This window comes from Rhinopithecus bieti, unplaced genomic scaffold, assembly GCF_001698545.2.
Source record: "Rhinopithecus bieti isolate Rb0 unplaced genomic scaffold, ASM169854v2 scaffold_24390, whole genome shotgun sequence".
Taxonomy (NCBI): domain Eukaryota; kingdom Metazoa; phylum Chordata; class Mammalia; order Primates; family Cercopithecidae; genus Rhinopithecus; species Rhinopithecus bieti.
The window spans coordinates 1873441-1884585 of NW_016811706.1; the positions used below are offsets into that span (position 1 = coordinate 1873441).

The 11145-nt window shown below is 46.0% G+C and overlaps 1 protein-coding gene across 2 annotated transcripts; it reads left to right on the plus strand.

The window, feature by feature from the left end:
- Positions 1-229: 229 nt before the first annotated feature.
- On the plus strand, positions 230-11114 carry ZNF641 (zinc finger protein 641). 2 transcript variants are annotated; one of them, XM_017894806.1, is made up of 6 exons: positions 230-382; positions 3048-3256; positions 3830-3921; positions 5715-5844; positions 6480-6593; positions 7453-11114. In XM_017894806.1, exons 2-6 carry the CDS (start codon positions 3073-3075, stop codon positions 8205-8207), a joined length of 1275 nt encoding a protein of 424 aa, XP_017750295.1. In that variant the 5' UTR covers positions 230-382; positions 3048-3072; the 3' UTR covers positions 8208-11114. The 2 variants fall into 2 exon arrangements, with proteins under 2 accessions (XP_017750295.1, XP_017750294.1); XM_017894805.1 differs by lacking the exon at positions 230-382 and adding an exon at positions 397-1122.
- Positions 11115-11145: the final 31 nt, after the last annotated feature.

Here is an 11145-nt window from a genome sequence, read left to right on the forward strand (position 1 = left end):
CGGGCCGTACCCTCCCCAAGGCAGCCGGCGCAGAGGTCCCGGGTTCGGCGAGTTCAGGGGCGCCTCAGCCGCAGCCCCGCCCCCCTCCCACGCCTCCCCCTCCCACGCCTCCTCCTCCCACACCTCCTCCTCCCACGCCTCCTCCTCCCACGCTTCCTCCTCCCACGCCTCCTCCTCCCACTCCCCGCGCCTCCGCCGCCGCCGAGCCCCGGAAGCGGGCGGGGATTTCCTGTGCCCGCCCCGCCCGCACCCGCCGGGCCGCCGTCTCCGCCTGTCTCTGGCTCCGCCGGCCGCCGGCTCCCAGACTCAAGCAGAGGGCGGAGGGGAGGGGTAGGCGGCGCCCGGGAGGGAGGCACCGGGCCGCGGGCCAAGCCGACCGGGGGTGAGTGGAGCCGGGCTGGAGGGAGCTGCGGCTGGAGGGAGGGACTCCTGGCTTCCCGGGGCGGCGGGTGGGGCTCGGTCACCCATGGGGCGGGGAGGAGGATCGATGCGGCTTCCGGGTTGCTGCCTTTCCCGGGGGTCTGCCCCGCTGACATTCTGTGCCCGCCCCTCGCCCTGTCTCCCCGTGCCCATCGCAGCTGTCAGGCCCTGCGGGCTTCCGCGGCTGTCACTCGCGCACAGGTTACCCCGTGGCTCCCTTTCTCCTCACTTGCTCATGCCCCAGCTAATGGGAAACCTGTTTTCTGACCTCACTTCCCCTGCTCCACTTCTGCCTTGCTCGGATTCTCTGAAATCTGACCCTTTCCAGGGGCACTGTGACAAGAAGGAGGGAAGAAGCAACCTTGCCCCTGAGCAGGCTCCCGTCCCGCCCATGCCCCACCCGTGGCAGGGGCCAGGGTTCTCTTGATGGACGGAGCACAACTCGTCCGTGTGCCCTTGGGCTACTCATTTTTATAACATGGCCCGTTTTCTGTTCATCAGTACTGGCTGCAAAAACTTCCTTTTACAGGTCCCTTGCTACCCATATGTGTGAAGAAAAGGGGGAAATGAAAGCCCTAGAACGCAGACTCCAGTGGGCATGGGATCATCCTGGAACCAGGAGAAAGGAAGTTAGGGCTACCACCTTAACCACCCAGGTGCTGGCTCTGCGTGAACATCTTAGGAAATGCAGGCTGAGGACAGGTACCCATCACATCCTTTGCTGAGATTTTTGCTAGCACTTCCACGGATTTCTATCAGTGGTGTAGAAAGGCTAACAGCTGGCCCAGTGGGCTCTGCAGAAAGAGGCTTCCCATTAAGAGACTCTGCTACCAGGGGGAGATGGAGAAAGGGTTTGAGGCAGGTGTCCAGATATGTAGCTAGAGGTAAAACCTTCAGGGAGGATTTACACAGGAGCTAGAGAACCAGAAAGATGGGACGAAGAGGGGGAATTAGTGCCCTGTGTATTAAAAGTGGATACAGAGCTGGAATTCAGAAAAGAGAGCTAAAATGGAAGTTTCCCTTCATTGCTTTAGCAAAAATTTTCCTTTCTCATGAAAAGTCTCTGAAAAGGAAACCTCCAGGGTGCTCACATGAGGCCCTGAGCCATCTTTGGACTTTTGAGATGAAAGGGGAATTTGTTTTTCCTGTGCATTGGCTTAGGGTTCCCACCTACCTCTTTTGTCAAAGACAAATAGGCAAGAAAATAGATGACTTGACATCTGTCATTACCTACCCTGGCCTTCAAGGTTCTTCCAAATGTTATTAAAAGGATGTAAGTAAGCCAGGATAGTTACCAAGTGTCTGACTGCTCTTGGAAGTCTTTCAAGGACTCCTGCGTGTTTGGTTATTGAATAAGAATACCCAAAATATGTTGCCAAGCAGAAAGAGATTCTCAGATCTCAGATTATTTCTCTGCCATAAAGCCCTATCACAACAGAAGTGTGACCACCCCCCCATCCTGCTCTTAAGATGTCCAAAGAAAAAGAAGAGCCCACTATCTGGTTTTGTACACTGCAGGATTATTAATAATTAAAAAATAATAACCTAAATCTCTTTTTTTGCAATCAAGACCCATTTTTTTCTGTTTGACCTATATAGAGACAGAAGGGACCTCTGTTTTTATTCATTAGTAGCATCATTCATCAGCCTTCTCCAGACAGAGAAAGCTACATCTGACATTTTTAACTTTCCGAGCGGCTGTATTTCCCATTCCTTTCTTGACTTTCATGTCTTCTGATGAACACACCCTGGGTTCTCCATATGCTTCTTTCAAACTGAATATATTTTTCTAACGAGATCTGACTGGTGCCTGACAAACAGGTTTGTTCATCTGGGTCATGTTAGCAGTACTTCTTCCCCCTTTCCAGCTCTGGTTCAAACTCTTTCTGTTCCTCGTTACTTTTCCTGATTAAACTTCAGCTCCTCACTGACCAACAATTTCTCTTACCTGTTAGGGTTACTTTGGAGTCTTACACCTGCTTTCCAAGTTATTAGTTTTTCTACCGTATTTACTACCAGTTCTCATTGGATGGTAGACCAAGTGCCTTTTTGTTGAGGCTCCAAGTGAGGTACCTTTTGGCTCAGCCTCATGAAAGAGGTGTGTGCTCATGATACAAATACACCCCTTGGTTGGGACTTCTACCTATAGTAATCATTTCATTCTAAACTGATGAGACTGTGATTTGTGGCAGAAAATCTTCTGTGTGATTACATCCATCTTGTTGAGTGCAGGTCTATGTGTATTTCTTCCTGTATGTTTCCAAATTGCTTACTTTCCTGTACTTCATGTGCTTGAAATTAAATGGATAGCCTTTGAATTTCTGGGACAGTTCTTTTTTTAAAAATGAACGTCTTCTAATCTTCAGGTATATTCTGTTTCCATCATGAGGTCCACAAAATACCAGTTAGTGGCTTTGCTACATGGCACCTGCCAATTTCTTAGTTCCTCCAGGAAGCTTGGTGCAGGCTCAGTTGCTCGGAACACATCAAGCTTTTAAAGTTCATCTTCCAGCAAGCTTCTCCTATCTAGTTTCATCTATTATCCCTGGGCCTGTTCTTCATAACTCCCTTAGGAATATCACTCCTTTCCTATTTTCATGGGCATTGCTGATATGAATTTGTTCCAGGTCACAATTTGGGTCTGCAGCAAAAATGCTTTCAGAACAGACAGCAGCTCTGGGGACAGGATGGGAATCAATCAATGTACAGCTGGATGGAGCAGAGCCCCAGGTGGAAAGGGGAAGCAAGGAAGAGGGGCCATGGAGAACAGCACCAGGGCCTCTGGAGCACCTGTGCTGTGACCTTGAAGAGGAGCCACAGTCCCTTCAGGAGAAGGGTGAGAGCCCACAGAGTGTGTGGGAAGCACAGTGCGTAGTCTCTAATATTTGTTCCAAAAGTAGGGCTAAAGTAGGGCTAAAAATCTCCAAATTGCCATGGACTAAATAGCATAAACTATACCAGGACCAGCCTATTCTTTCTGAGACCTGGTCACAGGTACATAATAGGCTTCTGAATTCAGCAAACCATGCAACTGGGCTTCTCTTGTTTCTTCATAATTACTCCTTCCACATACAAATGCGTAATTAGTGATACTGAATGAGGGAAATGAAGGAAATGACAGCAACCTGATTACTGTTGGATAACTCATTCAGTAAGATGCACTTTACTAGATGAAAATTACATTCAAGTACTGTAAATTCAAACTATAGCTAGTCTAACTAAAAGCCATCTGATACCCTTTCAGAACATTTTGAGTGATGGCCTTCTCATCTACATTTACGCCTTTGAGTTTTACCAGCGGGCATAGATACAGAAGCTGTGGCCCTTAAGCCTCTCTAAAATGGGGCCCAGGCCCTATTGAGAAAGGGTAGATAGTTATTCTCTAATGCTTCTTCTCTCTCCTCATCAGCTCAGTCTGCTCCCTGGGTTCCTGCAATTCCCCAGGAGGGGAACACTGGAGACTGGGAGATGGCAGCTGCACTTCTTGCAGCTGGATCACAGGTGAGCTCTGCTTCCCTTGGCCTCTCCTGTGGTCCCATCACTGCTGCCTTTGTATTGCTTTCGCATCAGCCCATTGATGAGTTGGCTCACATGATCATCAATGGTATGTTCATTTTATAACTGAATAGAATCTATCCCTTTCCAAAGGGTCATAAGACCCTTGGAAAATTAAATGGAGCCACAAGAAAGGGAATTCTTGAGGTTAGGGTTTTTTGGGGTTTTGTTTGCTTTGTTTTTGTTTTTGAGACAGAATCTCACTGTGTCGCCCAGGCTGGAGTGCAGTGGTACGATCTTGGCTCATTGGAACCTCCAACTCCTGGGTTCAAGCAATTCTCCTGCTTCAGCCTCCCATGCAGCTGGGACTACTGGCCCATGCCGCCACACCCGGCTAATTTTTGTGTTTTTAGTAGAGACAGGGTTTTGCCACGTTGGCCAGGCTGGTCTTGAACTGCTGACCTCAGGTGATCTGGCCACCTCAGCCTCCCAAAGTGCTGGGATCACAGGTATGAGCCACTGTGCCTAGCCAAGGTTAGGGTTTTTAATGGATGGCTGTGTTTGTTATCCACAGGAGGATTTTAAGAATAATTACCTTCCCTTAGGAAATAAATCTGGAAAGATTAGGAAAAGAGGACCTGAAGAAAGCTTAGAAGAACCTAAAGTGGAAGGATTGGGTAGATGATGGAACATTTACAGAAAAGAAGAGGAAGAAGGATATAAAGAGGGGCAGAACCTGGGAGGAAAATAGGTTTAGATTCAGAAGGCAATAGGAGAGCTGTGGAAAGCTAATAATAATAGTGTTAGTACTAATAGGAGTACACCCCCAGAGTGCTTATCATGTTTGCCATTTTCTGGGTGCTTTATGTATATTAACTCATTTAATTCTGAGAACAACTCAAGTTATCCAATTTTACAGATGAGAAAATGGGGCAGGAAGAGATTAAGGCACTTGTGTAGGGTCATGCTGTGAGAAAGTGGCAAAGCTGAGTCACTTGGCTCCAGATTCTGAGCTCCTAACCACTATACTGTGCTACTTAAAAATATAAAGATATGGCCAGGCACGGTAGCTCACGCCTGTAATCCCAGCACCTTGGGAGGCTGAGGCGGGCGAATCACGAGGTCAGGAGTTCGAGACCAGCCTGGCAACATGGTGAAATCCCGTCTCTACTAACAATACAAAAAAATGGCTGGGTGTAGTGGTGGGCGCCTGTAATTCCAGCTACTCAGGAGGCTGAGGCAGGAGAATGGCTTGAACCTGGGAGGTGGAGGTTGCAGTGAGCCGAGATAGCGCTACTACACTCCAGCCTGGGTGACAGAGTGAGACTCCGTCTCTAAATAAATAAATAAATAAATAAATAAAGATATGCTGTGGTAAGGGAGGCAAGAAAGAATGTTTTATCTGTAGCGTTTTGTGCTGATAGAAAAGGCAAGGTCCAGTGGAAGAAGGAGGAAATGGTACACAATTTCTTCTTCAAAAGAGTAAGGCCACGGAGAAGTGACTGAGTAGACACCTGTCAACAGAGAGGGTGATGAGTTTGTGGTGCCTCCAGCTTCTCATGGCCCCACTTGGGAAATTCCTCCAGTAACATTACACTCACTCACTCCTTGACCATCTACCTTCACTCCTCTCCTCATTTCCCCTTTACCAAAACTGTGTGCCCTACCCAGGGACTTCTGGGCAGCTCTTTTCTCAGATCATTTCTCACCCTCCCTCCTCTACTAAATTAGTCTTTCATACTGAATCACATTTTCCTTGAAAAACAGCTGCTGACAGAAGATGCTACATTTTGTTTCAGGGCCTGGTAACCATCAAGGATGTGTCACTGTGCTTCTCTCAGGAGGAGTGGCGGAGCCTGGACCCCTCTCAGACAGACTTTTATGGAGAATATGTCATGCAAGAAAACTGTGGGATAGTAGTCTCTCTGAGTAAGCATGACCTTCTCCAGCCACTAGAAGATTATACTCTGGGAGGACAGAGCCATCTGCTTCAGGGCTATTGGATAGTGTCTGTCTAGAACTCCTTCTGTGGCAGGGAATCTGTCTATGCTTCTGCCAGAGAAAGAACACTAGGACCAATCCCAAGAGAATGAGAGAGTAAAGCATCATTAAAAAAAATAAATAAAAAAGCAATTGATGTTGAATTGTGGAGTAAAGAAGTTGAGGTTTTTCTTGGTTGGGAATTAGGAGGTTCTCACAAAGCAGAGAGAACTGGAACTGGGTCCTTGGAAACTTGGGAACCATATAGAGGAAGACAGGGATGCAGGGGGCAGGACTGTTGGAGGAGGACTAAAGTGAAGTTATGCGCAGAAAGGCCAGTTGGGCCGGAAAATCTGAGTGGAAGAAAACAGGGTCATTGGGAAGGAGAGTGATTTTCTAGGCAGAGAAGAGGGACTTAACAGAGATGGGTGGGGGAAGAGGTTGGGGTGGGGAGATGTTTCTTTCTTGACCTTCTTTTGTCTAGAGTTCCAAACAATAGGAAACAGTTTTTTGTTTGATTGTTTCAGAAATACAGAATTGCTATTGAACTAATTGACAGCTCTGTTTTCCTTCCCCACGAGCAGGATTTCCAATTCCCAAACTGGACATGCTTTCTCAACTAGAAGGAGGAGAAGAACAATGGGTCCCTGACTCCCAGGACTTAGAGGAGAGGGACATTCTGAGGGTCACATATACAGGTAAGAACCTAGAATAGGCTTTCAGCCATTTCCTTCACAGTTCAGGGTGTCATCATTCCATGTTCATCTCATCCCTACTCTGCCTCAGAGAGTTCCAGAGATGAAAGGTTTAGAGATCTTTGTCTTCAAAAGCAAGGGAGCGTAACAGCATGGTGTAGTAGGCACTTTGTGGATTGGAATTCTGGACTGTACTTGTGGGACCTTTGAAAAGTAATAAAACTCCCTTTGGGCTCTTCATCTGTAAATTATTGTGAAAATTAAATATACGAGTATATTAGAGTATTAGAACAGAACAGTGCCAAGCACGTAATAAGCACTCAATAAATGTTGTTGTTACTGTTGATATTGTTGTCAATCTCCCACCCATTTCAGGAATGCCTTGAGGATTGCTGACAGTTGTCATTCAGCCAGTGACAATTGCAGCACATTCTGTAACTCTCTCCATCTATGCTTAGAGAGAAAGATGCTGATTAATAGTAATATATAGTAGTAAATAAATAATGGTAATAAATAATAACAATAACATATACCATTTACTAAGTACTTAAACTATGTGCAGGTTCTGTGGTATCTATCTTATAACCACCTGAGAGAGAGGTATTTCTTCCCATTTTACAGAAGAAATGAAGGTTTAGAGAAGTTAAATGGGAAAGCTGAGATTCCATCTTGGGTAATCTGCCTCCTAAGCCTAGGCTTTTAACCTCTATATCTGTTGCACTATCTTGTACGACATTAGACTATGTTCTCTCAGCCTTTCTGGGGTCAAGTCTGGGCCCTGGCAGGTATCAGACAACCTCATTTGTGACTTAGGAAATGTTGTGACTCTTCTCTTGGGGTTGGTATTTCCCCTTCTCCACAGGAGATGGAAGTGAACATGAGGGGGATACCCCTGAACTAGAAGCAGAACCTCCCAGAATGTTATCCAGCGTGTCTGAAGATACTGTTCTCTGGAACCCGGAGCATGATGAGAGCTGGGATTCCATGCACAGGAGCTCCAGAGGAATGCTCCTGGGGCCCCCTTTTCTTCAGGAAGACAGCTTCTCAAACCTGCTGTGTAGCACAGAGATGGATTCCCTGTTAAGACCCCACACATGCCCCCAATGTGGGAAACAGTTTGTGTGGGGCTCCCACCTTGCCAGGCATCAACAAATACACACTGGGGAGAGGCCCTACAGCTGCCTCAAGTGTGAGAAGAGCTTTGGGCGAAGACATCACCTCATCAGGCACCAGAAAACCCACCTACATGACAAGCCCAGCAGGTGCTCTGAGTGTGGTAAGAATTTCCGATGCAACTCCCATCTGGCCAGTCACCAGAGAGTGCATACAGAAGGCAAATCCTGCAAGGGCCAAGAGGTTGGAGAGAGCCCTGGCACAAGGAAACGGCAGCGTGCCCCACCAGTGCCAAAGTGTCACGTGTGCACTGAATGTGGGAAGAGCTTTGGCCGAAGGCACCACCTTGTGAGACACTGGCTGACCCACACTGGGGAGAAGCCCTTCCAGTGCCCTCGCTGTGAGAAGAGCTTTGGCCGAAAACATCACCTGGACAGGCATCTGCTGACCCACCAGGGACAAAGTCCCCGGAACAGCTGGGACAAAGGAACATCTGTCTTTTGAAACCTGTTTCCACTACAGCTATGGTCAAGTCTATCAGCCGGTGCTACTAGGAGTCACTGCCAGAGCTGCCGTTCTTCTGAACCCCAGGGGCCAGAATCATGAGCCCTAACCCCATCCCTAGAAAGATGAGGTCCCAGCAATGGCCAGAGCATTTCTCACCAGTTCTGTGAGATAGCACATAAAAATAGAGTTCTTTGGGCAAAACTTTTGGGAAGCAACGCATCCTACATGGGCTGATATTCAGCCTGAGCCATTCTCAAGAGAGTGGTACCGGCAGTTTATGGCTGAAATCCATTCTGATTTGTTGGAGCCTATGCTATACCAATTGTTAAATATTTTGAGTATCACTTTTCCATACTGTTACTATTATATTTTCTCTCTATATATAGAGAAAGGCCATTTTAGCATCGTAAAGGCTCTGAAAATTTCTGCAGTAGACCAAACTGAAGATTCTATTAATGCAGTGTTTCCTAAATGTATTTGACCTCAGTATCCTATTTGCATCCCACAGAACTGGTGACTGTGAAACACTCTGGTGAACACTGGGTTAGAGAGTAATGAGGAAATGAGACTTAGTGATCAGGCATCCAGAGCCCCTCCTTTTATCCATATGAAAGCCAGCGGGGCCAGGCATTGTTTCTGTGTGGGTCTGTCTGCCTTACCCCAGTCAGCAGTATATACATCTACACCTCTCACCCTCACCTGCTGAAAACAATAACCTTTTACCCCTTATTCCTACTCCCTTCATCCTGCACATACATATATCCAGCTGAGAAATCACACTACGAGGCTAAGAGATGACCTAATACCCCCAAATAACCCAGGTCCACACAGAAAAAAAAAAAAAAAAAAAAAAAAAAAAATTTATCCCCTTGAGCAGACCCCTCTCTCCTCTTGACTGTCTTTATGTGTCTTGTGTATTTGTGTGCAGGGTCTTTGAAGAGAGCATGCTATGTGCAAATTGTACAAGCTAGGTTTTCTAGGGGCTGTGTTCTGGGGATGAGGGTAGTGGGGATTATATGGGTTTCTGTTTCAAGACAGGAAGCAGTCTGATTAGGGAGCACTAGTGGAAAGGGTTAAATGACAGGTTAAGTTGTGGGAGTTGAGTACAAAGCTTTCCCAGTTATTGCTGAGATCAAGACAGTTGTGAATGTGTGTTTCTAGGTCTGAATCTCTGGGCTGCAGATTGCTTTTAACTGAGCAGAGAAAAGTCTGGGGAGGTGAGCTGTTTCTTGTTGATTTCAGGCAAGAGGCACAGAAACTTTGTATTGAGTGGGGATTTTGTTTTAAGTGCTGGAAAATTAGAGCAGGAATTAACCATGTTTGCAAGTTGTTGCCATCACTCTTGTTTGACTTTGCCTCATCAAGGGGCAAGTTATTCTTGAAGATCTCTTTCTCCCAGAAACAGAACTTTAGGGGAAATGGCTGTGGCTTAGCTTTTCAGCTGATACAGGGTAATGAGCTTTGTGGTTGGTTTTCCTTCCATTTATGGAAAGATGTCCACACTGAGACCCTTAACTCTAGGGCTTGCATAAGTATTCTAGCATCGTTAGTTGGTCATTTTTTCTCTTTATCAATGATTGTGTTAATATCAATCTTATAACTTAAAAATTGTCTTGTATGCAAGAGCTGTTTCGGGTTAGGGAGGAAGAGGAGCAAAGTGGGATATTTTCTTTTTAATGCTTAGATACTGTTTCTTCCCTAAGATGTGTTTCGCAACCACAATTGGTGGAGTGAACCAGAGAGGCAAGAGGAAGTGAGTTGCAACAATTTAGTTTAGTGACTGTGCCTTTTGCAGGAAAAACTGGGTGAATCACAGCTCCTCAGAGTCCTGGACTCAATTAGAATTGAAGAGAGACTTATTTTGCTGACTGGGCTTCTTAGAGTTTATGTGACTTGAGCAGCTTGGCTCCTGCCTCCTGCTACTCTGAGCAGCCTTCCTTCTTCCTGAAATGCACTTCTCTTGTTTATGATCCTATGAATAAGGCCAAATGGCTGGCCTTTGTAAGGCAGGTCTTGCCCTAGGTTCTCAGAATCAGGAGCATTTTAGGATCAGTATTAGGAGATGCCCCAGAGAGTAAGAAAGCATTGGGTTCAGTGATAAATCTGGACTCTGCCACTTCTTTTACTCTCCCTCTTTAAGACTAAAAGCTCTGCATAAACAATGGTTCAGAACATGTCTTGGGTACAGACCTGTTGAATCTGACAGAAACCAGAAACGCACTTTTGAGAAAAAGACATTTGTAATTCGCTCAGTTTTCCATACACATTTAGCAGGTTCAAAGCCCATCTGTAGAATCCCTAAACTGCCCTCAAAGAAAGGAAGTTACCCTGATCTAAAATAGTCATTATATATTTGTGTCAAGAGGCAAGGGTCACTAAATATTTTAAGGATTAAGGTACCAGAGGCATCAATGTATAAGGATATAGTCTGGTCTTTAATTATGACAAGGGTATTGATTACATTCTACTCTCTGGGTTTCAAAAAGATCTGACATGCTGACAAATCCAGCTCCTCACAAATCTTGTGTGAAGGACTTGTGGGAAGTGGTATTCCCTACTATTAGATCACGCCTCTTAATAACTACATGTTAATGTCCAGCCTTTTATCTGTTTGAGTAATTGTAGGGATAGAAAGTGAAGCCCCCAGAGTTAGGTGCAAGTATAGCACTCAGCTGAAAGGCATCATGGAGTCTAAGGACCTTCTACAGAAGGGGCAATCCTTTGGGTTATTTCTGGTCTACCGCTGTCTTCTCTACCTCGGTCCAACACCACCTCCCTTGGACGAAAAATAAAACAAGCAACAGCCATCAGATGAGTGAATAGATTTGAATGATTTTTCCCACAGGGAATAAGCCTCAAATGTTCATGTTCCACCCTGTCCCCTTTAAAAAGAGTCTCTATGTTCTCTTTGGGCAAAATGTAAAACAGACATCCA

Coding starts and splice junctions, on each gene's coding strand:
- ZNF641 (XM_017894805.1), top strand. Junction 3,257..3,829: donor ACAGTCCCTTCAGGAGAAGG/GTGAGAGCCCAC, acceptor TCTCCTCATCAG/CTCAGTCTGCTCCCTGGGTT. Junction 3,922..5,714: donor TTCTTGCAGCTGGATCACAG/GTGAGCTCTGCT, acceptor ATTTTGTTTCAG/GGCCTGGTAACCATCAAGGA.